The sequence below is a fragment of the Denticeps clupeoides genome, chromosome 17 (genome assembly GCF_900700375.1).
Source record: "Denticeps clupeoides chromosome 17, fDenClu1.1, whole genome shotgun sequence".
In the NCBI taxonomy this organism is placed as follows: domain Eukaryota; kingdom Metazoa; phylum Chordata; class Actinopteri; order Clupeiformes; family Denticipitidae; genus Denticeps; species Denticeps clupeoides.
In genome coordinates this window covers 12610449-12637761 of record NC_041723.1, presented here as the reverse complement: position 1 = coordinate 12637761, position 27313 = coordinate 12610449, and the positions used below count along the sequence as shown (strand labels likewise).

General features: G+C 44.5%; 2 protein-coding genes across 4 annotated transcripts; one reads left to right on the top strand and one right to left on the bottom strand.

Annotated features, from left to right (window-relative positions):
* Positions 1-1480: 1480 nt before the first annotated feature.
* On the bottom strand, positions 1481-5631 carry ciao2a (cytosolic iron-sulfur assembly component 2A). The gene is made up of 5 exons (XM_028958434.1): positions 4801-5631; positions 4560-4724; positions 3159-3208; positions 2288-2333; positions 1481-2198 (listed from the first exon to the last, which is right to left on the bottom strand). Exons 1-5 carry the CDS (start codon positions 4826-4828, stop codon positions 2098-2100), a joined length of 390 nt encoding a protein of 129 aa, XP_028814267.1. The 5' UTR covers positions 4829-5631; the 3' UTR covers positions 1481-2097.
* On the top strand, positions 5162-26936 carry spg11 (SPG11 vesicle trafficking associated, spatacsin). Of its 3 annotated transcripts, none has more exons than XM_028958432.1 (40): positions 5162-5607; positions 5686-5858; positions 5943-6170; positions 6474-6672; positions 6989-7126; positions 7210-7589; positions 7868-8013; positions 8105-8237; positions 9019-9174; positions 9341-9513; positions 10170-10346; positions 10807-10878; positions 10997-11124; positions 11254-11429; positions 11623-11830; positions 11929-12132; positions 12223-12329; positions 12412-12557; positions 12629-12793; positions 13731-13797; positions 13905-14070; positions 14442-14650; positions 14752-14854; positions 15833-15992; positions 17357-17626; positions 17722-17922; positions 18174-18281; positions 19014-19179; positions 19822-20036; positions 20674-21400; positions 21485-21630; positions 22150-22354; positions 22597-22731; positions 23568-23701; positions 24487-24594; positions 25489-25657; positions 25849-25925; positions 26005-26160; positions 26304-26455; positions 26568-26936. In XM_028958432.1, exons 1-40 carry the CDS (start codon positions 5390-5392, stop codon positions 26746-26748), a joined length of 7182 nt encoding a protein of 2393 aa, XP_028814265.1. In that variant the 5' UTR covers positions 5162-5389; the 3' UTR covers positions 26749-26936. The 3 variants fall into 3 exon arrangements, with proteins under 3 accessions (XP_028814265.1, XP_028814266.1, XP_028814264.1); XM_028958433.1 differs by having other exon boundaries at positions 10997-11134; positions 11684-11830; positions 22594-22731; XM_028958431.1 differs by having other exon boundaries at positions 5163-5607; positions 22594-22731.
* Positions 26937-27313: the final 377 nt, after the last annotated feature.

Here is a 27313-nt window from a genome sequence, read left to right as displayed (position 1 = left end):
GCGAATTGTACAATTTTTGGTCAAAAAGTTTCAAACGTTGACAGCATATAGATTGGTTGAAATACTTTTTGAGAATATGAAAAATGTGCTGTCTTGTGCTGCTGACCTCAGATGCTCTGCAGCTCCATCACCTACAAAAGCTGAGCTGACTTCTCCCCCTTAGGCGAAGTATTTCCATTTCCATATCTTCGACCAGCCTTTCATTTTCAAGCATGAATTATAATAGGTGGAGACGTGAATTTTTTACAGCCATGCACTTCCTTACAAAAAAATGTCACTGAATTGTCAAAAACAATTATGTATGACATTACAAACCTACATATTATACATAGTACACAACAAAGATGCGCAAATAATAATGAACACTATAAAACACATTTTATAACCATATAATTAAAAGAGCCATCATTAAAATGAAGCTAATTAGATGCGCAATGATTCTTGATCAACTCATCCGTTTATTCATGTCTTGTAATAGTGACTTACGTTTTATTATAAGCCTTCCTGAAACAAATAAATATCATCAAAGTGACTCAAAGATCAAAAGTAACACGGCCAAATATCAACATTCAGAATAAATCATGGTAAGATACTGCAAGTCACATACACTATTTATTTTCAGCTATTGTTTCTCAGAGTTCAGTATTGCTCAATATATTAATACTTCCAGTGTTCCAGTGAAGGCCTGTCCTCCAACCCACAAATTAGCTGTGATCATAACATTAGCAGAAATGCCATTTTAGTTTATTGCTAGTTTACAGCGCTTTTCCTTTCCTCTTTTAATAAACATGATGTAATGGTGGTAGTAGCCTAGTGGGTAACACACTCGCCTGTGAACCAGAAGACACGGGTTCAAATCCCACTTACTACCATTGTGTCCCTGAGCAAGACACTTAACCCTAAATGATTACTGATTGCAAGTTGCTCTAGTTAAGTGCGTCTGACAAATGCTGATAATGTAAATGTAACATAAGAATAGATTCTAACTGTGTAGTTTTGATCAGAACAAAAACATCAAAATCATCTCCACAAGGTGTCTCTGGGGGGGTGAACCTTGGAGGCTTTCTTTTGTTCTACTAGCCTCTCATGCTATTTATGAGATCTCGATGTTTACACACATTCATCTAATAAAATATACACTGTGTTCAAGGTAACTCGTGCGTGCGGATTTCCTCAGAGGTGCTGGCAGGAGAATTGACTTCTGATATAAGGACTATGGGAGGATGCACAGTGCCCCCAAATGGCAGAGCACACCCACATTCAGACTCCAAATTAATACATCTTACACAAAGAATACTAAATGAAAAAAAAAAAAAAAAGTGTTTACACTGTAAATCTGTCTGTGTAGGAGTGAAATTTATAAAAAAAAAAAAAAAAAAGGAACATTTAAATTTAGCAGTAAAACATTTTATTTAAAAGATATGGAAGCCAGTCGTATATTTAAAATTTTGTTTAAGTAGACCGATGTGAAATGCACAAAAAATTTCAAATTACTTTATTTCTCTGCCTTCAGTAAGAAAATATATAAAAGGCATATGTAGAATTTAAAAATACATTCAGAAGTTTTAAGCCAAAACAACAACACACACAAACATTACAGAGTGAAATTTAGGAATCTGTGTAAAAGACCCAGAATTTTAATCTGCACACGTACTGCAGACAGGAGGGGTGAGAGCTGGAGACGTGGATCAGGCACAACTACACAGAATGCACCTGAAGACAGTTTCCTTGGTGACCTTGCGGGAAAGCTTGGTCCACCCTGAGCTGAGGGAATGTACAGCATTCATCACGATTTGGTGTTTACACTGATGGGAGGATAAATTACTTTTTCATCCCTCTAAACCTTTCACAGGCTTTGCTGAAAATACCTACAGGACTGCGGTCACGGTACAACACAATAGATGCCCTCACTATTGATTTTTTTTTTGTGTGTGTGTGTGTGTGTGTGTGTGTGTACTTCTTTCACAAAAGATGACAAAATCAGTAGTGCAGAATTTGTTTTTTTGTTCTGAAACGTCCATGTCGAGCATGACGAGTGGGCACTGATGATCCATGTTGGTTTGCATTAGCAAGAGTCCAACAGAACGGTTCCGCTCCTCAGTCATCAGGCTCCATAACGCATTGCTCCACTATGTCCCGTAGATTCGGGTTCTCCATCGCCGCGGCAACCCTCTCTTTGTCATTGATCTGTTTATTAACTGCAGGGAGACACAGAGGCTCATGGTCTTAAGAATAGAAGTTGGGACAACAATGTGTGCGAAATGTATATTCCATTTAATGCACTTACTATCTTCCTCGGTTGAATGAGTCCCTTCAGAAATGTAAATTTCCAACTGTTCGCAAGAGAGAGGGAAAAAAAGGGTGAAAAAGAGACATTAATTGGCGGAGCATGGTGAAAGGCATGGAGAAACCTCGTTTCATGCATTCTGAGCATACGACTAAGGGCAAGCAGAACAGATGCCTCGCTAATATAAAATAATTAACAAACACATCATTACATTGGAACTCAAGACAAATTGTTGCTCATGAAGTTGCAGATATTCCATTTTTGTAGTTTGGTAGTAGCCTATACACACTCGCCTATGAACCAGAAGAGCCAGGTTCAAATCCCACTTACTACCATTGTGTACCTGAGCAAGACACTCTCTGGGGGGACTATTCCTGTAACTACTGATTGTAAGTCACTCTATATAAGAGTGTCTGGATAAATGCTGTAAATGTAAAGGTCCCCTATTATTATTTAACATTAATATGGATTCCGCTAGCCTGTCTGTGGTCCGGCAGTGGGTAGAGATCGGCAGCTCAGAATTTGTCCCCTTATGATGTCATCCTTTGTCCACCCAAAGAATGTCATCCTTTGTCCACCCAGAGAATTTACCATCCCTCCGCTAAAAAATGAGCTCCACCAAGCATCATGGATTGAAAATATGAAATGCACTGCTTTTCATGTCTATAGGCTGCTCTCCGGCTCATCCCGCCTCTCTCCTACTCATTTGAGCTAAAGACACCAGCCACTTACATCATGAACAATGTCTGGACTAGTCTGTTTTGACTTCACTAAACTATTGTTTCCCATCCAAAAAAAGGAAATTTCTAAATGGCCCTAAATCCTTGTATAGCACTAATGTATATTTATTTTTTAATGAGAAGACACTCACCTTGTGTTTAAATGGGAGACATCTCTGCAGCTTCACCTGTAAGCAAAGGCCTAAAACATAAACAGAGAAATTGTATTTTTATTTGATTCATTTATAACAAATAGTTAAGTGGAAATTTATATTGATATTGTGTTTTAATAAATAGATTGTCTTTCATACATGGAGAAAGCAATAAGATTTTGTACAATAAGTGTCAATGCAATGCAGCTCAATAAATCTCCAAAGTTAATAACATCAAACCACATGCTGTCTTTTATGCATCTGACAAGGTTAAATGTTCCAGGATATTCCGGGAGGAAAAGGCCTCAACAAATCAACTGCTTCTATTTGTGGGCTGCAAAACTCATTTAACTCTTAATTCTGTTTAAATCAACATTCTGTTTTTCCAGAGCCTCATCAATTAGGGTCACTTATGTGGTTAATTTCATTAATGCCAAGAACATCGACACTATGTGGTGATTTCCATCAGAGCAGTAATGAGCTTTTTCTCCTACCCAGCGCAAGTTGACTAAATTCTAATAACATAAAAAAAAAAAAACATAAATCCCAGTCAGCAAATAGCCCAGCAGTCACAAAGAAAAGCCTTTTTAACACTGTGACTTACATAATATTAATTCCCCCGGTATCCTGCAATGACCTATTATGACAAGTAAAGACTGTTTAGTGGCATCAGAATTTTAGACAGAAAGTCTGTTGTTAAAGAGGAGATTGCTCTATAACGGTACCGAAGTGTGCAAAACAGGACATACGCTAAACAGTGCCTATCTTAATGTGATCAGATGCAGGACAATCCAGGAAGAGCACAAAATACTCATTAGTCACGCTTAATTTGTGGGACAATTACCATCAGTGCGTTTTTTTTTGTTTTTGCAGCCACTGTTGGTATTAACTTGATTTATGCATGATTCACCACCCAACCTCATCACATTTAGAGAATTTTATGCAGAAAAGGGTCATTGCTATATAACTCACACTCATACTTTACACTAAATAATTTATTGATGTTCCTACATCTTACCTAATGACAAGATGTCAATAATCAATATTACACACCATAAGATATTATTCTTAGCACTTAATGTACATGTTGTGTCTATAATATAATCTGTTAACTGCGTTTTCTGTTCTTTTACATTATCAATCGTCCTGTGACACTTACTTCAGACAAAAATCTGATTCTAATAACAAGGGCATTTAAAATAACAGCATAACTTAAGTCAGAAGTTCTGTCTATCCATTCGGAGATTTGTTGCGGGAGAAAAAAAAACGAAATAATGAATAGTTATAAATTTGAGGGTAATAGAACCCGAGCTCTAAGTCTGGTTTTTAATCGCGGGTCCCTGGCAGCAGGAAAGGGCCGGGGACAGGCCGGGGACGGGTCGGGGACAGGCCGGGCCCTACCGATCAGCGTGGCCAGGGAGCAGTGGGGCACCGTGGGCGCGAAGCGGATGACGATGAGGTACTCGTCCTCTCCGAGCTCCTGGACCTCCACGCACTTCTCGGACACCACGTCCAGCTCCTCCAGGGTGTTGGGCTTCTCGGGGTCCCGAATGGTGCGAATCACGTCTGGCGGAAACAGCAGCGTTGTTGCTCGCGTTTCGACTCTTATCCTCGAAGGACGCGGCGGGCAGCGGATATTTACCGTAAACCTCTAGCGCCTTGTCGTCCATCGTCGTGCTCCTCCGCGCATGCTGCTGAAAGCCACGCGAGGCCCGGTCACCGCTTCCATCCCCCGCGGAGCGCCATGGCCGAGACGGCGACTTTCACGGGTTAAACGCGTTAAATAAAGCAGAACCGCGGAGCGAGCCGCCGCGCCGAGGTCCTGTCAGATCACCAGCGCTACTTCCTCTTACCCAGGCAGAAGCAGCGGACTACCGAGCGACTGGCTCTTCCGCGCAAGTAAAACGAGGGAAATCAACCTAGAAACACGTCTGCGGGGTTTGCTTTATATGTGATTATATTCCTACTTATTTCCAACATTCGTCTGTAAAAAGCACGTCGCCAGAGAAAGTTGTGCAGGTTGGATTGATTGATCGGGTCTAGTTTACTGCTCTCTCGTGACATGTGATGGCCGTGACTGGTTTTCGTGTTTTGGACGTGGAGCGTCGTGTCCTGTCGCTTGTGTGTCACTGTCACCAGCAGCGAGAGAACGCGGTCGATGGCGGGTCGCCGCGGGACGCTCGCCGTGCTGTTTCTTTAGCCTTGTCGCCAACTCTGAGGCGGGCGCGAAGATGCTGCCCTCCGCGGACTCCTGCGGAAACGCGGCCCTGGAAGTCGCCCTCGTCGTCGACGCCGACTTGAGCAGACTCGCGGGGGACACCGCCCGGGCCAAAATGGCCAAAGGCCGCCCGCTCGTTGGCTGCGTGAGCGGCGGCGGCGGCAGGCTGACCGTGACCGACGTGTCCGGCAGCGGGGCCGCGGCCAGCACGCTGCGTGTCGCCTGCACCGAGTAAGTCCTGCCCGCACCGGCCCACCTCGCTGGCGTTGTGACGCATGTGACGTGATCACCCGAAACGCTTGTTTTCAGCTTCGCGTGGGAGGAGACGAGGGGAGAGGATGGACACTGTGACGTGGCCAGGCTCCTCGCGGTGGGGTCAAACTGTGACCTCTGGCTGTATGTGATTGGCCAGGAAAGTGTAGACTGTGTCTCCTCCTGTTCTTCTCACGCCCTTAAGCAGATGGTTGAAAGGAAGGAGCTGAGTGAGTATGAACCCCATTGTAAAGTGGGGGGGGGAAAAAAGTTTTGTGACTTTTTGGGGACATTTTTTTTTTGGCTTGTTGCAGGCGTGACAGAGCTGGTGTCCTCGAGGGTGCTCTCGTTCTCGGCTGGCCGGAGCTTCCTCCTGCTGAACATGCGCGTTCTGGTGCAGCTCTTATGGGAGGAAGGGTGCAGCGAGCCAGAGTTGGTGTCCTGCTGCAGCGCGGCTCTGCCCCCCGAGGCCATACTCACATGTGCTGATTGTCAGCTTTGCAGGGGCACACTCTTCATGCTGACCAGCTCTGGCCTAATATGTATCCTTCCAGCTCTAGTAGCGCTAATCCTTACAACCACCCATTAATAGTAGTAGCCTAGTGGGTAACACACTCGCCTATGAACCAGGTTCAAATCCCACTTACTACCATTGTGTCCCTGAGCAAGACACTTAACCCTAAGTTGCTCCAGGGGGGGACTGTCCCTGTAAATACTGATTGTAAGTCGCTCTGGATAAGGGCGTCTGGTAAATGCTGTAAATGTAAAAAAAGAATGTTGTGTAGATGCCTTGTTTTTGTAGCACTCTCTAGGTGCTCTGTCGTTTCTTTGACCCTCTGTGTCAGATGTGTTTGACAGTGGCGAGGGGAGGCTGCTGGCCAGCGTGGATCTGCCATTATACCACACTGCAGGGCTGGGGGAAGATGACCCCGTCCCTGCCCTCACCTCCTTTAGTCTCCTTCAGGTGTCAGAGGACCTCAGCACAGCTGTTGCTGCTACCAGCCACAACCTGGCCCTTGTGGTGGATCTGAATGCCTATTTCAGGTCTTTTTTTTTGTGCCAAATTTTATGAGGCCTGTTTTAATGATAGACGTGTCTGATATTATATTAGTGATATATAGTTTTTAAACTGCACTTTTTTGTCATGTTGCTCACTCCTGTGTGCTTAAAATAACAATTTTGGGAAGCTATTTTTAAATTTGTTGTGATTGAGTGCAATTATGGCACATTGGTATATGGCATTGTATTTTTGACCCAGTAAAACCGGTGTATTGTATTGTTAAACAGTGTTCATCTGTCTTGTCAACTAGATTGCAGCTGTCTTGAGAGATGGAGTTGTGATTGGTTGTCTCGGTTGCAGGACTCACCCAGAAGACTTGTTGTGCTGCATGGTTCCTGTTCGTCCATCCACCAAGCCTCAGGACCACAGTGATCAAGACAGTCTGTCTAGTTCTGCTTACAGTCAGGCTGTCCTGGGCTCATCCTTCCAGACAGACTGGTGAGAATAAAAGCATCTACTGGCAGATCTTTGCAGTACGTGTGTAAGGAGCAACATTAAGTGAACTTGTCTTTAAATATCAGCTCTTGGGAGGCACAGATGAAGTTGCTGTACAAAAGATCGAGATATCCGCCTACCTCCCACCAGACCCAGGGGTTTCCCTGGTTCAGAGATTTCCCCCATATAGAGTGCAGACGAGCAGCAGCTACAGCGAAGTCGTCAGCTGGCAGAGTGGCACCAGGAGGAGCCGTGGTGCTGTTCAAAACACAAGACAGGTCGGCGCCAGCAACATTGGCCGTGTCCGAGTTCTCTGTGGTGCTGACGTTCCTGTCGCCTGATAACCGTGACACTGTGGTGGCGTACTGGGACTTGGAGAGTCAGACTGTCACCTACCATCAGCCTGACTCCCCCTGTGTGCCTGTCCAGCGCTCTGACCAGGAGGGGCTCTGTCTGCTGCTGAAAGGTGAGCAGGCATCACCAATCAGTGCCTCACGTCATTCGCAAAAACTCTGGACACGGTGCAGCTCCAGTTTTTGTCGCGCGTACGAGTTATTCATTTCATCTAATGTTGTAAATCAAGGGTGTCTGTGGAGAAGGACCCTTACTTGCACCATTTTCATATAATACAAAGAATTGCGGAATTATTCTCTTGTTCTTTTCAGAAGTCTAATGAAAAGGATTCTAAAGGTTTAAAACAGCGGAGGTTTTCAGCGTACTTTCTTTTTTTGTTCTATTCCACAGCCTCAGGCCTCTCCCTAGTGCTGTTTGCTGTGTCCCAGGAGGAGCTCCTTAACCGATTGATGGTATTTGGCAGTGCTGGAACCGTAGACTCACTCTGTCACCTCAATGTCTGGGGCCGCTGCTCAATCCCGATCCATGCACTGGAGGTACGATGGCCTCTCTGTAAAACATCGTGCTGTCTAAAGGTGCAACACAGAAAATAAGTAAATCATCTTGTCTTTCTTTTCTGACCAATAGGCAGGGCTGAAAAATCATCAGCTGGACACCGTGGACTTTTTTCTTAAAAGCAAGGCAAATGTCCTTTACCAGCCAGCTGGATACAGCACATCTGAACCAGCAGCTTTCGTGTCCACCCAGACCCAGCTGAGGAGTAAGATTTCACTGTTGAGTTCAGATGAGTCCCATAGGATTGCAGCATGACGTTTATAGATGATGTACCAGCACTTGAACCCCAGACCAGAATCCTTTCACAGTAGCAGTATCGTAGCTTATGATGTTTCCTAGTTGGAAACTGGGGCAGTGGTGGCCTAGCAGGTAAGGAATCCCGAGCTGCCAAGGTGCCACTGAGGTGCCACTGAGCAAAGCACCGTCCCCACACACTGCTCCCCGGGCGCCTCTCATGGCTGTACACTGCTCACCAAGGGTGATGGTTAAAAGCAGAGGACACATTTCATTGTGTCACCGTGTGCTGTGCATTGTTTCATAATGTCAATCACTTCAGAATCCTATTTCCTACTTGCTAATCCTGACCAATATGATTAGGTTGTATTATTTCATCATTACAGTTCAGCTGCATTGATACCGTATAAAATTTAAATGAGCTGTTTAGAGTTGCATGTAATAATAATTGGGGGAAGGTCAAAGCTTCGTCTGAGGCAGTGGCCTGATATGGAATCGATGTGCTTGGTCAAGTGTACATGTGCTGTCTCTGATGAGGGGGGTCAATTAACTAGTCGTGCTGTGTCGAGGACAGCTGTCTGGGGTGTATGAGACATTGTGACAGGTGTTACGTCTCACTGTGACAGCAGTCAGATTATATGATTCAGAATCTCATTGCTTTGCATGTTTTTTTTTTGTTTTTTTTTACTTCTTTTTGTGAACAACAGGGTAACAATGCTTATTGTGTGTGTGTCCATGTTTTTTCTGGACAGATGTTAAGGACCTATGTCCAGCTCTGGACCTGCTGCATTCCTCCATCAGGGACACCCACACGGAAGCCCAGAGCCGGCAGTTCTCTGAACAGCTGCTCAGCATCACCCTCACCTTCCTCAACACACAAGTCCGGCTCCTGCTGTCCAACACCGAGGGTACAGAGTTCTTGTTAAATGCCATCGTATCTTCCAAAAATGGAGAAACCCTTCAGCTGTGTTAAATACTCTCAATTTACAGTATACAGTGAACCAGAGTGAAGCGTGATTCACAGTGCTGTGGAAAGAATGCCTGTTTATCCCCCCCTCTGCTCCCCGCCCACAGAACTGGATGAGAGTCTGCAGGAGTGTGTGCACATTTTAGACGCCTACATTTCAGACTTGCGGACCTACCTGAAGTTTTCATGGCCTGCCGGAGGGGAGACCCCGTCCCCAGTCCCCTCCAACGCCCTGCAGTCCAGATCAGAAGTGGAGGACTGGGGCTCCCTCTCCACCGAGGTTCGTTTACAGGAACATTTTAGTAGCTCAGCCTGACCCCTGCTTAGCTCTGTCACTATCTTCTGTTTAACCTGACAAGTTTTATAAACGATGAACAGAGAGTTCCCCCATGAGAACTCATGAGAATGTGTGGGAAAATGGCAGTAAAACCATAGATTATCTGTCAGATGTAAACCACTGCCCAGCCATATATAGAGCCCACGTCCCATTTCTTTTCTGTTGTTTTGACATTTTCCAAACAAGCCTTGCACTCAATGTCCTGTCTGAGAAGAATGGCAGGAAGTTGGTATTTGAGCTGGAGATCGTTTTGACATTTGATTCAGAGGTCCCATCAAGACGCTAGGAGTTCATAGAGTCCGTAGTCTCTCTCCTCGTAATTAATATAGAATTTAAAAATAAATGCAGAAGATACATTTTTGGAGGTCTTTGTCAGGAAACAGCCTGCGCTGTTATGGAATAGGATTTGATGAACGATAGAGCATGTTTTTAATCAATAAAGATAAACAAAGAAAAACTATCAGTGAAGAAAAGCATGAAGTTGCCATTTAAGTTGAATGTTGATTTGATGAGATTCAGGGGTCACTTCAAGAATCCAGGTCTCCACTGTGTTCCATGTTTAATCATTATGTCATTATTCGGGTTTGTTTTTGCCTCAGGAAGTGATCCAAAGGGCTATAATGACCAATCAGATCCCCAGAGCACAGGCGTTTCTAAGGAAGCAGGGATCCCAAGGGCAGAGGCTGGAGGACCTCAGGAAGATAGGCCTAGTCCTGGCCTTCCGCTGCCTCACTCTCAGGGACCTGGACCAGGCCACGACCTTGCTGAGGAACATGGTACATTTGGAACCTCAGTAACATGACTTTTAATATTCACCTAAGGGTGTGAAAGTCTCTGGTCACTTGTGTATAGTGCATTGACTGGGATTATTATTAAGTAACATGATCTCCTTCTGGTCATTGCTTAGAATATAATTCTAAATTCACTTTCCAAATACTTGTGTTCCTAACTGTACTAACTGTTCTGTATATTAAATTGTAAGTTCACCTGTTCATTGTCTTTGTTCTTTTGGTCAAACATTGTTTTTTTTTAGAAACACGCATAAACTTGAATATCCTTCCCTTCATTTGAAACCCACAGTTAAGGAGTTTAGAATATTTAAATGCTTATCTTAATAGTGACATGATTTTTTAAAATGTTATTCAGATCAGTAATCTGTAAAATGGAAATGACTAATAGAAGGAATTTATATTTTTGGGAGCAGTTTCATTCTGAAGGTCAGGTGTGTCTTTTCAGGGCTTCAGCGTGAAGAAGCAGCTTCACAGCATCTGCCTGTACACAGAAGACAGAGACCTGAGGGGGTTTGTGGTGAGTTTTCTGAACAGGAGTCAATTCAGGGCATGAGCGAATTAAAAGCCATTTAATTAAAACTTGAACGTCGATAAGTCTCTCCAATTAAATTTTGAGTGTGCAAATTGCTCTGCAGGTGGAGGAATTGAAGAAGCAGAAGTACTTATCAGAGGAAGAGGAGCAGAGGGTTGATTTCATTGAGCGGGTGGAAAGACTTTGCTCATCGCCAGCAGCTCGCTGTGGAAAAGTGATGGACAGGAGAAGGTTGGGAGATGTCCGTTTTCTAATTATGTCTTTCCTTCTTTAAATTGTAAACCCTTGTTTCTTTCAGAATAAAGCCGGATCTGACAGATCCTCCTTGTCTCTGCTCTCTTTTGTGTTTCCATCTCTCAGGGTGGTGCAGGCTGCCCAGTCAGACCCCGAGAGCAAGCGTCTGCTCCAGGAGCTGGTGTGCGATTGCATACCACAGTCAGAACACCTCCTGATGGGCAGAGTTCGTCTGGATTGGGTCAGACACTGGGACAGCGATACACAAAAGTCCATAATGTTTTCTCGCATGCAGACACCACGTGAGTCTCTCAACCCTCTTTCATCATCACAGACATTGCATCCTTTGGGATGATGCTCAAAATTAAAATTCACCAGCGCACATGCAATATTGGCCAGGCCTCTGAAAAACAACAAGGTTAAAAAACATATCTTTCCTTTTCTGTTTTCTGTAGCCTTTCAATAGGGGTACTATTTTGGCTTTTTTGTTGACAGAGAACTCATGTGATCCTGCGGTTCTATGGGCATACCTGACCTCTCTCCATGACCAGCACAGGGTCAACCAGTGGATCCAAAGCATGGATGCTCAGAACGGAGATCCCTCTACTGCCACCCAGTGGCCAACGCTCACAGCGGATGTTGTCAACAGCAAGACACAATGCAGCATCTACATGAGGAACCAGATCCTGGACATGTTGGCCAAGTGAGAGCCTCTGACCTTCACCCGTCACTGACATCCTACTGGCATTTGTGCTGATTCAGTGTTTATCATGCTTCCCTTTTTATCCCCACTCCATGCAGGCGGGGCGTGTTTGTCCAGGCCGAGATGGCTGACTTTGAGCAGCTACTGTGGAGACTTGGTCAAGCTGGTGGAGTGATGCAAGCTAATGTCCCCGTCCCACAGTTCCGTTCTGTGCAAGGGCGCGACTTCCATTCCTGCTTCATCAGCTACTGCCTGGACCACGGTCTGCAATACCTGCTGTACACCTACCTGGAGCACTACAGGTGAGAGATGGTGTTTTACAGTCAAAAAGATTTTTCTTTTGTTTTTTTTCCAATTAACCTTTTTCTTTCAATTCTTTTTTTTTTCTACAGATTGACTCCACGAAATTGTCTTGCCCTAGCAGATAAAAGTTTATATGAAAGCCATCCTTGGTTTGAAATGCTGGTAAAGATGCAGGAGATACCAAGAGACCTGACAGGTTAATACTAGACATTTTCTGGTCAAATTTGTGCTAATCTTTTGGTGGTCGTGCTGATTTTGTGTCTGCACATTTTCATCAGACCCAGGGAAAGTGTTCCAGGCCAGCCTGACCAGTGTCCAGGTGCTCACTCCAGGCAGCCCGGCCAGCGTGAGCAGTATGCTGCTGGAGGGCCACAGCCTGCTTGCCCTCTGCACCATCATGTTTGCACCGGGTGGCGTTGATCAGGTCAGATCTTCTTTTGCATTTTGGTTCGAGTGGTCAAATGCAGCAGTTAACAGGAACTGTACAATGTACAGGTGGTCTGGCGAGGCGAGCGAGCAGGAGATGCCCTGTGGAAGGTGGACCCCCAGCTTCTGAAGATGGCCCTCAGCCCATATCCCAAGCTGAAGTCTGCACTTTTCCCCCAGAGCACCTCCAGAGGCTCCACCCCGTCTGACATTTCTATCTACCACCTCATGCAGGTACTACAGTGGGAGTGGGAGCTGAAGCACATGAACCCCAAAGCAGAGAGACCAGGAGTTGAAATCCAGCAGATTTATTTTAATGTTGCATTGCAAACATTAAAATTACATTTTACATTTTTACATTTTTTTTTACATTTTTAGCATTTATCAGACGCCCTTATCCAGAGCGACTTACAATCGGTAGTTACAGGGACAGTCCCCCCCTGGAGCAACTTAGGGTTAAGTGTCTTGAGTGTCTTGCTCAGGGACACAATGGCAGTAAGTGGGATTCGAACCCGGGTCTTCTGGTTCATAGGCGAGTGTCTTACCCACTAGGCTACTACCACCTGGGAGTGGGAGCAGGTCATTTTAACCAGCTCCATTATACACCATATAAAAACGGTGATAGAATATTTATAATTTGTTTTACTTTATGTAATTGCACATACATTTATTTTATTTAATTAAATTAGATAATTTAATTAGATAAACATAAGATATTTGACAAATTAAAGTACTCTTGGTAAGTAATGATCACTGAATGCTGATTTGTTTGTTTCCAAAGGACCAGTCTAGCCTTGTCCTTCCGGGAGTGCTCTAGCTGCTACTCTCATTGTATGCATAAGCATGCAGAGCCAGGTTATTAGCATTCTCTTGGGTCACCAAACTCCCTGGCAGCTTAGAAATTGAGTAGTGACAGGCGAGAGGTCCAATGAAGTGCTGGCTTCAAAATAATTTTAGATAAGCCACCTTTCCACAACTCCAAAATGACCAAGAAGATCTTCTAAGCAGGTTGCATTGTCATTGCAAGACACATAAGGCTTAAATTGTTTCTAGGAGTCAGTAAGCAATAAACTTTTAATGGAATTTTTTTTTTTACAGATAATTTATTTATTTAGGGAGGTGCAATAGGAATGCAAATGTTGACCCTGAGGTTTTTCATTTTTGCTGTTAGTCTTTGAATCCGCTGGATGCCTCCAGACTTTTCGGGTGGCAATCTGCCAACACCCTAGGATCTACTGGTACGTTTCATTGCGTCACTTATGGTTATTTCTTATTGTCCTCATCAAAGCACCCTTTAATCTCCTCATTTGTGCATTGTGGCGGGTGGTCCCTCTCTTTCTCACAGAAGTGTCTGCAGAGCTTCCCCATTTCTCCAGCCCTCACTTGGTCAGCAAGCACGCCCTCATCGAAAACCTGGACTTCCTGTACTATCTGCAACACGGGCGACCCTCCGTTGCCTACGGCACCTTCCTTGTTCAGCATCTGTTGAACGTCAGCGGTGTGGAGCCGCTGTGAGTTCCCGCTTTGTTGGTCCTTGTCCTCTGCGTGAAGTCGTTGCTGTGTTTTTGTGAGGGAGCTGCACCCCCTGTGGTGTGTAATTTCTCCTGAGATTGCCTGTTTTCTCACGTAGCCCTGCAGTACAGTACAGCTGTGTGTGTGTTTATTTATTTTTGTTGGTCAATTTTGTGTTTTATGTCTGTTTCTGATTATTTTTGTGTCTAACATCTGCTCTTTTTGTACTTGTTCACATTTGTTCTTTTTGTATTTGTTGTCAGGATCACTTTTTTCTCCTTGTATTTTGTGTACTTTTTCTAATGGATGTTTTTGGCTGTTTGTGTGTGTGTGTGTGTGTGTGTGTGTGTGTGTGTGTGTGTGCGCGCAGTGTAACCCATGCTGCAGAGCAGGCCTACTGCCTTGCCCTGCAGAACTTCAGCTCGCCCTCTGTGACTGCCGCCTGCGTCTGCTTTTGTGAGCTGCTGGGCGTCTGCAGCCTCAAACTGCGAGTCGACCTGAAAGCCCTGAACTTCGTTCTCAAATTCTGGAGCGCAGACTCTGAAAAGAGCAGCGTGGGCTCTCAGAAAGAGTTCTTGGGTGAGCGGGTGCTTCCGATGCTTTTCATCTGTTTTTATGAGCCAGATTTGCTTGTTCTGACTACAGAACAAATATAAAAGAACTTCCCCTTCCTATTCCAGTTGAGAAGGGCAGTAAGTTAGCAGAGAAGCAGTCCGCTGAGGAGCTGTTGGTTGATTTGGAGAACGCCGTGCGGAACAGCGTGGAGGGCCGAGGCATCAGCAGGTCAGTGAATGCCAGCGATGTTTATAGTTGGGAATACGAATGGTTAACGCTCTGCAAACCCAACTCACTAAATTCACTGACGATGCAAACAGGATGGCTGCACAGTTACATAACAGAAGCAGTATATTATATATATCAGTCTACTGAGTTTCGGCAGTTGACTGGGATTCTTTTTTTTTGTTGTACTCTTGATGAATTAATAAAGAGACAGCAATTTGACCTTGTTTAATGTGCAAGAGAGACAGAGTTCTGTGGTTCAGGCCAGAATCTCTTGAATGTTGTTTAAAATATTTCACAGCAGATGAAAAAAAAAAAAATTGGACACCAGTTTGTTTGATGCTCAGTTTGATCCCAGTTGAGGCATTGCTATCTTTCTGGTGCTATCCTGGGTACATTAAAGTCTTTTTTTAATGTCTTTTTTTAATGTCTTTTTTTGGGGGGAGTGCACGATTTCTCTTTGTGGACTGACTCTTATGCACAGATCTGTCCATAACATTAACGCTTAATCTTTTGCCATCTCTTTGCCACCAAAACAGCCCTGACCTGTTGAGGCATGGTCTCCGCTGGAGATCTTGAGAATTGAGTTCCAACTCAAACTTGGTTCCTCAAACCATTTTTGGCAGGGTGTGACAGGGTGCATTGTTATGCAGCACCTCGGGGAATATCTTTTTCATGAATGCAGGAAGCGAGGTTTCCTAGCAGAACATTGCCTCACACTACAATCCACCCACTTGCCTATGCAGCCCCATACACAACAAACTGATGCACTGTGTGTGTTGACATGTTTCTGTCTGAACCAACATTGCCTTTTTCAGCTACAGTATATATTCAATTGGGTCTGCTAGCTACACTGAGAGATAATATGCTGTGGTGTTTTACCTCAATGCATTTCAATCTACCTCAATGCATTTCAGTAACATTTTACATTGCAGTTACACAGTAATATATCATTTGTTTGATGAACTTCCTCTTATCCAGGTCGTCATACGAGGCTGGGCAGGAGTGGGCGCTGCCGGTACAGTTCTGCCAGCTGCATGGGCTTTCCCTGAGCCCCGTGTACCCTTGTGACTGCGCTGCCGATGGCCAGTGGCTTCATTTCCTGCTATTTGTACAGCTTCACAGCTACCCTCCTAAGCAGGTGCATGGCTACCAGCATTACATTTGGTGCATTTCCACACCAGTTGTCTCAGCCCAGCACTGATGCCTATAGAGTTTGGCGCCTCATAGACCAGGCGGAGGTAGAGGAAAGATACAAGGCCATATGGGCCAAATTTTCCTGCATTTTCCAATGCGTGGTTTTAAGCTAAACACACATGTTTTTAGGAAAAATCACCGCTGTTGGTTACCTGACGCTGCCTGGTCTGTGCACATGCTCAACATTAGTTTTTTTTTACATGCTGTAACATGTTTGGTCTGTGTTGTGGAGGAAATTCAGGTGAAGCTTACAGAGAAGGAAGATCCACGTGAAAGAACGAGCTCACACTGCTGCTGGGTTCTCCATCACACTCTCTTTGTTAGGCTCACAGTACCTCAGTTCCGCCACATCCGGTTAAACGTCTGTAACCGCTCTTACTTGAGACGGGGACAGTACACATACCAAATACGTCATTATTTATATGTTCAGGAAATAATAAAAGGGACCACGGGAGCTTAGACCAGTCTGCTCGGTTGCTTTGCGTGATTATAAAGTAAAGCCGCATCAAAACCGGGGCAGATGACTAACTGCGCCCACAGCCTAGTGTCGTGTGCATTTAAAGGAGTACTGAGTACTGGGGCAGTGGTGGCCAAGTGGTTAAGGAAGCGGCCCCGTAATCAGAGGGTTTCACCAAGGGTGATGGTTAAAAGGACAAATTTCGTTGTCACTGTGTGTGGTGCAGTGTTTCACATTGACAATCACTTCACTTCTTCCCTCTGCATCCCTGCCACATCGACACCATCTGAGCGGCTGTTTTCTGCACCAGGCAACATAGCCTCAAAGAGCGAGCCTGAGCCAGGAGTATTTGAACGTCACATTTGAACATGCATTGCAATGAAAAGTGTCTGAACAAAGGGAGTGAGAGAGAGTGTGTGTGTGTGTCAGTGTGAGAGTTTGTGAGTGTGTTAATCTGCAAAAGTGTGTGCATCTGCAATGTAGTATAGAAAACGAAAAGTTCTGGCAGGTGGCACTTTATTTTAAAAGTTTATATATTTGGTAGATGTAAAGCATACATGTGTATGTTTTTGTGTTAGTCCATTTTGAATTTAATTTTATTATTATTATTATGACATCTCAAGGAGCAACGTTTTCATGCATTTTCTAAAGATTTTAGTTCTGTTTTTGAATAAAGGGTTGGAAGTTAATGATTTTCATTTTTTCAAATCCGATTCATCGATTAATAAAATAAAAACAAATCGACAGGTTAATCGATTATTAAAATAATCATTAGTAGCAGCCCTAATCTAGATGATCAAGCAGTAATTGTGTCACAAGGTTTTTAATGGCCGTCTGTCTCCTCCTGCCAGGTGAGAGCTCTGCTGAGCCACTTCAGCCCGGCACTGAGGGCACACCTCTCTCTCGCCTTCCAGGACCTGCAGCTCCACTCCCAGTGGAAACAGGAGGGCTTGCAGGGACGTGTGGAAACGCTGCCCAGGGATGCGAGTATGGAGGCTCCCAGAGAACTGTTCCAGGTGCTGCTGCAGAGCCAGGAGCAGCCCAGCCCCTGGAGATACCTGCTGGGAGAAGCTATGGCCCAGCACTGTCCTCCATTAACTGTGTTTGCTGCTTGTCACCAGGTGGGTGGCATCTTGTCTTCTACCTCCATGTGACATTTATTCTCTTAATGAGTTCCGTTCGGTTGTTTTTGATCATTTGACATGTTTGATTGCAGGAGTCAGACCATCTCCAGTGTTTGTGTGTGTGGATTCTGACCTCTGTGGAGGGTGAGGTCACTGTGGAGGCCACCGCCCATATTGATGAGAGCCCAAGCCACCATGTGTGGAATCTCCATGACCTGTCAGTCATATGGAAAACCCTGCTGCGGAGATCTAAGTTTAGGCCTTTAATACGTGGCTTTCAGCTGTTCCAGAGGGTACGTCTTTATAATTTTACTGATGCTCCTGACTGATCTACTCTCTGATCTACTTAAGTTGTATATTTCATATTTGTTTGTGTAATAACATTAGTATTATTGCATGTATTTTTCACTTTTTAAATAACATAAATAACAACATTATCTGCAATTACAGACGCGAGTGTGTGTGATGTAGATGTCGCAGTTTGAGAGATTATGTAAATATCTGCATTGCTATATGCTTTTCCTTTAATGGCCTCTCCTCTCAGGACTCTCCCCTGATCCATATGCTGCGCATGTATGAGCTCTGCTACGATTACAAAAACTACCCTGAAGCCAAGACAAAACTGCACGAGTTTCAGAAATGTCTCTTCAATGTAAGTTTCATCCATCACACTCCACCCTCTCCACGTTATAGCTTTCAGTAAAAAGGCTTTGAAAGTCCAGTTAATCCACAAAATGGCTTTCACTATTAATATGACTCTATAGCAAATTATGAATCAGTTTATATAGAGACAAGTTGCAATACTTGGCATTTTAATCATGTTCTACTGATTTTGTGCTTTTAAAAATGCTGTTGAGGGAAAAGCTGTCAGTCTTGTCTCTTTTCCTGAGAGCTGTCTCTGGCTGAATGTCCTTGCTGCCTCTAGAGGGGGTTGTTGTTGTCGGGAGTAATTTCCCCCCTCGCTCACACAAGGACAAGAGCGATTTTTAGCTTGTTTTGTTGTGCCGCCTGGCCTTTCTCTCATCGTCCTTGGAGAGTAGTGCGCCGTGCCACTGTCACCACGTTTCTGACGTGATTTCCATATTCAGTCGTTCTCACTTTATGCTGTGTGTTTTATGGCTCAAACGATGTGGCAGAATATCCTGTATATTAGCATATTAATAAAAACAGACATTGACTGAAGTGTAGGGTGGAAAGTTTACTTATTTTACAAACCAGTATTTTTTGCTTCTTTACTGCCTGTTTGTATAAAGCCTTTCCATATGTTCAAAGCTTTTTATGTAAATAATACATGAAAGGATGTAATAAAAGATTAATCACTGAGACTGAAATGGTGAATTCAGATTTATTTTTCTTTCCTGTGTGTGTTTTGCTCCTTGCTCAGCTGAGAGGTTGTGGTGCCCAGGATTCGGCAGGCATCCCAGTGCAGTGGGTGGAGTCTCAGGCATCTGTGCTGCTTTTCACCATGATGCAGCAGTGTGGAACGCAGTATGAGCTGCGCCGACTCCTGCAGCTGCTGGCCGACATGGAACGTCTGCTCAAATCTAACGGTGAGACCCCTGGCCCTGATCACGTTGGTCACTGATGGTGATTGCGGTGTCTGCAGTGCTGGCAGGAACGGAACAGGGACGCTTTTTAACATGGAAAACTGTACAAGAACAACAAGTTGAAAGGATGCTGTTTTGGTATTTGGAGCCAACATGGTGCCAAACTCAACTGCTACAGTCCAGCAGTACATATTCATTCCCGTTTCTAGCAATAGATGATGAATATATAAAATTGTTTACTGAAAGAAAATAGTAAATCTCTTTGACTGTCCAAAAACACTGACACTTTTCATTTATTGCTTAAACAGGTATTTACTACATTGTTTGGTATTACCTGATCATCTAAACCTTTGGTGAAGTCAAATTGTTAAAAAAGGGGAAAAAGGAACTATGCAACAAGAACTGGATTGGGTATAGCCAACTGTCAGCGTTGGGTTTGGCAACATTATGTGGCAAGTGTCCCCACCTTGGGGTCCCAAACTTTACCCTATTTAGAATTTTGTCGGGTGTGCTGGAGAATACTTTTTGGGGTTCTTTATTCTCTTCCTTCCTCGGCGCGAATTCTTAAAAAATATTAAGAGCTGAAAAAAATAAGTTAATTCAAACTTTTACTTAAATAAGGATTTCCTTTTTGTGTGTTTTTAGGTCCAGATTTCAAGAAACTCAGCCTCCTCAGCCAAGTTCTCCAGGACACCCCCGTGTCTCTCTCGGCCTGTCTTCTGGAGACCTATTCCCCCGACGCCCTGCAGAGAGCATGTCAGGAAATGCTGGAGCAGCTGCAGGCATTGGGCCTGTTCAGTCAGGCCAGGCAGGTGGCAGAGTTGGCTGGGCTGCCCCTCGACAGCCTCCTCATTAATGAGGTTTGTTCACGCAGCCACACTATATCCTTATTTCTGCTCCGAACATGGCTAAACCGATTCAGATCTGTTTAAATATAGTTCAAAGATCCCAACTCCCCAGTGTTTTTAAGTTTGACCAGGTTGATAATAGCCTCTGGTCCGGCAACGGGTGACTAACAGGATATTCAGACCCCCCTTGGACTAATCCTTTCAACACTGTGATCTCAATTAATGTATCACTGTTTGTCTGAATTTAGAAAACCTTGGCAACAAAGCACATGTGAGACTGGTGTCCCTATTGCTGCTCAGTAAGTCAGTCTGTTCAGTAAATCCGAGTTTTGGATGTTAGGACAAAAAGATTTAAGTAGGGTTTTTCACCTAAGCCAGTTTGCCCGGACCAGTGAAGCATTTATGAAAGTTAAAAGCTGAGCTCTCTGCATGTTGAAAGTTCTCCTATTAAATTTTATTCACCTACACAGATGATTTAAAACTGATTTTAATATTCTTAGTTAGCTGTAGACCGTGTTTTTTTGGCTGTGCAAAATCATGTTTAAGATGTGGTTGGATGTGATACCAATCATTGATCATAATTTCTTTACACTTGGAGACATTTCAGTGACCTGGTCCGAATTTTCTTTTTTATTCTTTTGTTCTGCAGCTCCTCAAAGACCTGCAGGGCCTAAAGGCAAAACGGCAGTGGCAGCGGAAGGAGGCGCGCTTGGCATTCTGGAGGAAGTGCCACAACCAGCTAAGGAACAATGGCACTAGCGCTGTAGCTGCCTCCGAGTTCTTCCTGTCCCAGGCGGAGCAGTCCCAGCCGGAGCCCCATGGCGTGGCTGAGACGGAGCTGCTGTGCGTGCAGGAGCGATGTGTGCTCCTCAGCCTTTCTGGCTTCTGGTTGTCCCAGCAAGACCCTGTTCCACTTGCGCAGTTGGAAGAAATGGAGAAGAGACTTTGGAGCTGCCGGTTGCGCCAGCAGGTTATCCTCACTGTCCTGGAGAAGGAGAGCATCTTTGCCACACCAGTTGGTGTAGCCGAGAACTCCTTTGATGGGCTTGTCAGGGAGTTCTCTTTTTCCAAGGTGCCCATGCTCAATGATCCAAAGTTCCTGAGCCTGGATTGCCTCCCATCTTCTGCCACAATGGATGATGCTACTGTATCTTCACTGGACGAGAAGGATCAAAGTGCCCTGGCCATGCTGGTGGGCCAGCTGCTAGATGAGGGCAGCATCTACGAGGCCAGCCGTGTCTGTCGCTACTTCAGCTACAGCCACCGGGACGTGAGGCTGGTATTGCACTGCCGTGGCCTGGCCTCCGGAGAACTGCAGACGGGCATGATGGAGCTGCTTAGCCCCGAGGCCATGTCCAGGAGAAGCTTCCCCAGCAGTGAGTTATATTTCGCCCCCAGCACCATGAAAAGATTGTACAAAATACACACACGTCAGTTGAATCACATGTTGCTCTCCTCAGCTTCCAGTCTGGGCAGCCTGTCCTCCTTTGTGGTGGTGCCTTCCCCAGAGGATCAGGTGGTGACTAAGCTGCAGATGCTGGTAGATGAGTGTTACCATGGCAAGAATTACTGCAAACAAGTCCTGAGTCTGTATGAACTGTCTAAGGTGGGATTCAGACCAGCATGCATTTACAGATGCTTATGCAGAGGAATTTAATATTACGGATGAAGTTATATTATTATCGGGTTAAATTAATGTGGTGCAATACGGTCGTCACTGTGGAATTTATTATACTTGGTTTAATAAATTGTTATGCTTATATACAGTATGAAAACCTCATGCAGTTAGCTTTATATTTACAACTATATCACCAGAAATAGTCCTCTATCATATACAATTTTAAATAATAGCATTTCTGATGTTGTACAATGAAGCAACAAATCTCAGGAATGAAGGACGGTAAAATAATGATGGTTTTGTACATCTGTATCTGCCCAGGACTTCAGAGTCCGTTAGATTGGGATTTATGGATTTTATTGGTTGAAAGTTCAGGCCATGTCTATACCCCGCTTTGCTATTCTCATTCAGTCTGTGTTCGGTTACCTGCCCACTGCCTGCTTATCTGCATGGAATTCATTACGATGTCATGCATGTGGTAACAATTTGTGCAACTGTCTGCCTCAGGAGCTGCAGTGTTCCTATAGCGAGATCTCAGGCGAGGCGCCCGAGGCTGTGCTGCGGAAGGTGCTGATCTCCCAGCAGCCTGAACGCTACAAGAAAGCCCAGGCCTTCATCAGCGTGCAGGGCCTGCAACCCGACGCCGTGGCTCAGCTTGTGTCCTCCGGCGTGGTCCAAGGACTACTGACGTCTGGGCAGGAAGGGGAGTCAGGTTAGACAGTCTCTAACTCAGCAACTTGTATCATTTATTAATGTTTACTTTATTAAGCTTTATTAGTATTTCATTTAGAGTTTTTTTTTTTTTTTTTTTTTTTTGATAAAAAAAAAAAAACATTAAGATAAAAAAAAAATTACACTGTTGGCTACAGCAGCTTTCATTTGAGGCCAATGGCTGAGCACAAGAGATCTTGCAGGTTCTGATGCGTTTCTGCTCACACCTTCTCTTCACAGCAGAGAAGCAGATGTACAGCCACGCAGACGGGCGAGAGGCTTTTCTACAGCTTGCCAAGCTCTGTGGAGATCCCAACCTAGTGGGCATTCGACTGCTGGATCTCGTGCCCACTGTGCCCCTGGCAGAGCTGAGCTGCAGTAAGATCTGAGCGTCCAATTACAGAAATCCGACAAAGCAGGCTTAAGAACTTTGTGAAGCACGGAAGTCATTAGAAGTTCTCATTTTCTCGTCATCTTCTCCCATTAGGGGTCGCCACAGCAGATCAACACTCCACTGTATAAAAGTTAAATACTGCGGGGTTCCCACGGCTCAGAGAGTTTCTGGAAGATCAGAGAATTTCAGTAAAGGCCTTTCCAGAAAAGGAAAGTCAGGGAATTTGGGTGCCACGTCAGGGAATTATCAGGAAATTTTGTTAATAGCATATATTGCATATGCCAAAACCTGGTGTGTATTTACACGTCCTTGTTCCCAGTGAATGTTTTTGCTCCCACTGTGTGCAACATTCTAGATTTTAAAATCTTTGCGAAGTCTGTGTCGACATACGTCCTTACACTTGCTAACTTAACAAACATGCCAGGCAAATATATGGCGTAAAAATAAAAGATGCATGTAGAGGATGTCAAAGATGGAGTTGAGGTTTTGATATGTTTCATTCAACACACCAAGCTGCCTATATTCAACAACAACAACGACGTAAATGCAGTTTTAAATCCTATGACCCCTTTAAATGCCCCTTTCTGCTTAGCACCCAAAATTTATATTGGACATTTCTTTATACAGGAGATCTTGGAAATTCTGCTTTTTGGTCAGGGAAAGTCGTGGAAAAGTCAGGGAATTTTAAGTCTGACTTATAGTGGGAACCCTGGTACTGTCTAATGTTATATTTCAGCAGCCTAAAGAAGAAGTAAAGAAGTAATCCGTAATAGTCTCTGTGTTGGATGTAATTCTGATGATCCTCCTCTTTGTCATACAGCCGTGGAGCTGCTGATTCTGTCCCATGACTGCTTCAGTCTCACCTGTAACATGGAGGGCATTGTGCGCGTCCTCCAGGCTGCCAGGCACATCAGCCACACCCACCTGGCCCACAGCGAGCGCTACAGCCTGCTGGTAAGTCTCCTCAAAGGACGCCTATTGTGAGCTGTGGATTCCATTTAGACATTTCCAGATTCTGTAAACTTTGAAATGAGAGTTATTATTATACTTATAATAATAAGTTGGGGCAGTGGTGGCCTAGCGGTTAAGGAAGCGGCCCCCGCAATCAGAAGGTCGCCGGTTCGAATCACGATCCGCCAGGGTGACACTGAGCAAAGCGCCTTCCCCACACACTGCTCCCCCGGGCGCCTGTCATGGCTGCCCACTGCTCACCAAGGGTGATTGTTTAAAGCAGAGGACACATTTCGTGGTGTCACTGTGTGCTATGCTGTGTATCACAATGACAATCACTTCACTTTCACTTAAAGGATGCATATTGTGAGCAACACAGAGTGCTGAACTGAGATCAGTTTTGTTTCAGTTTAATAAATAGTGAAATGTCGAGGGCTGAGACCAATATGATTAGGTGACATTTTGGTTGAAATTGAGATATGTATATCAAATGAAAGTTCCTCATCAGGTCTTTCTACTGTCAGAAGGGTGGGATATGAATACATTCTTAATAACAAAATGACACTGAACACTCAGAAGCAATACCTCTGACTAGTTTCGAAATGTAAAATAAAATTTCTGTACTATGTCCACTATTATCTATGCAAATGTGTTTTTAAAAAATAAAATCAACCCACAAGGTTCAAGTCTTTATGGTTCTCCCTAGTTGATATGACTTTCTGCTCTTTGGGAATATAATGTATAAGTGTGCTGTTTTGATCTAGAGATAATTTAGAGAATCTCCACAGGTTCGTCTCCTGACCGGCATCGGCAGGTACAACGACATGACTTACATCTTCGACCTGCTCAATCAGAACCATCGCTTTGAGATGCTACTCAGGAAGAAAGTGGAGTCGGTAAGGATGGTCCCTGCACTTGAAGCGGTGTCAGAAGTAAGGTGGAAGCCGCTGACTGTTGGCGGCGGTGGAGAAAGAGCCGCTGACAGCTGTGTGCTTCCGGTGCCAAACTTGCTGAGTGTATCTCTGACACCTCAGCCGATGCTAATCAGCAGGGAAGAGCTGGGATGACATCGGACTTTCACATCAGAGGCAGAGCGAGATGAGATATATGCACATGTACAGTTCTAATAGTGCTGGGAGTTGGCAACCACATACCCCCGGTTTTCCTAATAATTAATCTCACTCTAATTTACAAAATCAAATTGTGTGTATTGATACAACAATGCATAATTCTTAAGTATCTGCAGTGGGCCTGCAAAATTCAAAAATCTGTAATCAAAATGTATTATTGATTATTTGGCCTGATATTGGGCTATTTAGTGGGCCTGCCATGCTGTGGCACTCAATAGTGTTGTCAGACTGGACAGGAAATAGACAAATTATGAATATAGTAGTAGTATTAGTAGTAGTAGTAGTATTATGAATCCTATCCTAGTGAATAAAACACACGCCTAGACCACAAATTCACAGGTTCAATGCGACTTACTACCATTGTGTTTCTGAGCAAGACACTTAGTGTCTCTGGGGGCACTATCCCTGATTGTAAATTGCTCTCTGATTTATAGCATTTATGTAAATCATAAAAGATGTAAAAGGAAAAAAAGGTTTATTGTTTAAATTGTGCACAATTGTTGGAATCAATCTCTCTCATATATATTTCCTGCTAATCAGTGAAAAAGGGATAATTGTATTTTTATGAGGCTGGGTGCATATGACCGCATATGACTATGTGCATATGACTATGTGTGTCTTAACAGATACAATAGCTGATAACTGTGCTGTGCATTACAGAACAGCGGGCTGAAGACGGCCCTGCTCGACTACATTAAGCGCTGTCTGCCAGGGGACAGCGAGAAGTACAACATGGTGGCCCTCTGCTTCAGCATGTGCAGGGAGATCGGGGAGAACCACGAGGGAGCGGCGCGCACTCAGCTCAAAATCATCGAGTCCCAGCCATGGGGTGAGTCCAGCGTTTTGGCAGCTGATCTTAATTTCAAACGAGGACCTCGGGGTCTTCATACGAGGGACCTCATGTGTAGCCCTGTGTTGTGTTCCTGCCTTCAACTGGAAAACAATTCCGAGTTTAGTGAACCAAGTGACTTGATTAAGAGCTCGTGCTGAGTCCTAATGGGGTCTTTGTTTCTGAAACAGCTGTGACCCCTGAACTCAAAGCAGCCTTATTGAAGGTCCTCACTCTGCTGAAGGATGCTGCAGAGAGTTATTCTAAGGTGAGTTTTTTTTTTTTTTTCCACCACTTTTAAAGATTCATGAATAATCCGGTTAGCGCGCGCCTGCGTACCTCCACAGGACTCTTGTGTACGGCAGGCCGTGCGTTGTGTGAAGATGGCCAAGCTTGTCACCCTCCAGCTACACCTCCTCAGTCATGGCCAGGACCAGCGTGTCATCAACCTGCGACCACCAGAGCTGCCCGCTGCCGTTCTGGCGCTGCCGCATTGTTATCAGGTGAGGTCCCATTAACTTTTCATTCATGAGTTCATTCGAAGCGACTAGCACGCCTAGCATTACATGACTGTAGCCGGGAGTTCCGTGTGGCCTCCAAACAAGTTCTTTCTTATGGCTAATCAGAAAACTATTCTCTCATCTAGTCCTTTGTGATCGCGGAGGCCTACGACTTCACCCCTGACTGGGCCGAAGTGCTGTACCAGAAGGTCATCCTCAACGGGAACTTCTCCTACCTGGATGAGTTTAAGCAGCGCCGGTCGCCGCCCGCAAGCCTGTTTGAAGAGATTTCCAAAAAGTATGCCGTATTTATAAGATAGCAGGGAAATGTTACAAGCGTCGCTGTGTTAGATGTCAGCATTTGAAATGAAGGTAACTAACATGTTCTTGTTTTTCCCCTTTATTTCCAGAGTGATGCACAATAAGCCTCCCGGCAACAGCAGCCAGAACCTTAAGAAGCTCCTGCAGTCCTGCCAGGACGTCTACATGCACTATAAACTGGCGTATGAGCACAAGTTTTTTGACGTTGCCAACATGCTCATCCAGGAGTCGAAGACCAACAGCTACCTCAGTGACAGGCTGGGCAGCTGACTGGTCGGGTGAAGGGTCCGACAGAGATCAGTCCATTTATATTTGTAAAAATTTTCATAAAGTGGAGGTTTATTAAATCTGCTTACTAGAAATAGTAAAATGTGGCGGATTAAATTCTTAAGAAAACAGTGTGCTTCATTTTGTTTTACTTATTTTACCTAAAACTCATTAAAGTTTTCCAAAGTGCATTTTTATTTGTTGTTCATTTCATAAATTAACAGAACGGGAAGGTTTCCGTTTCAAAGTCCCACACACTGCTCCCCTGGCGCCTGTCATGGGTGACAGTTAAAAGCAGGGGACACTTTTCGTTGTGTCACCGTGTGCTGTGCTGCAGTGTATCACAATGACAATCACTTCACTCACTTCCACTAATTGAACGATGAGCATCATTTAAATCATCTCCAGTTCCTCGACTCGTCACTAGATGTCCTTTGTGCTGCTCGTGTTTCAGAGATTCCGAGACTTGAACCTGGTTCTGGAATCGAACTCAAATGGGCGGTGGGGGGGAATTATGAGATTCATGCTGCAAAATAATTATTTATTTCTGTACTAAATAAGAAGTACC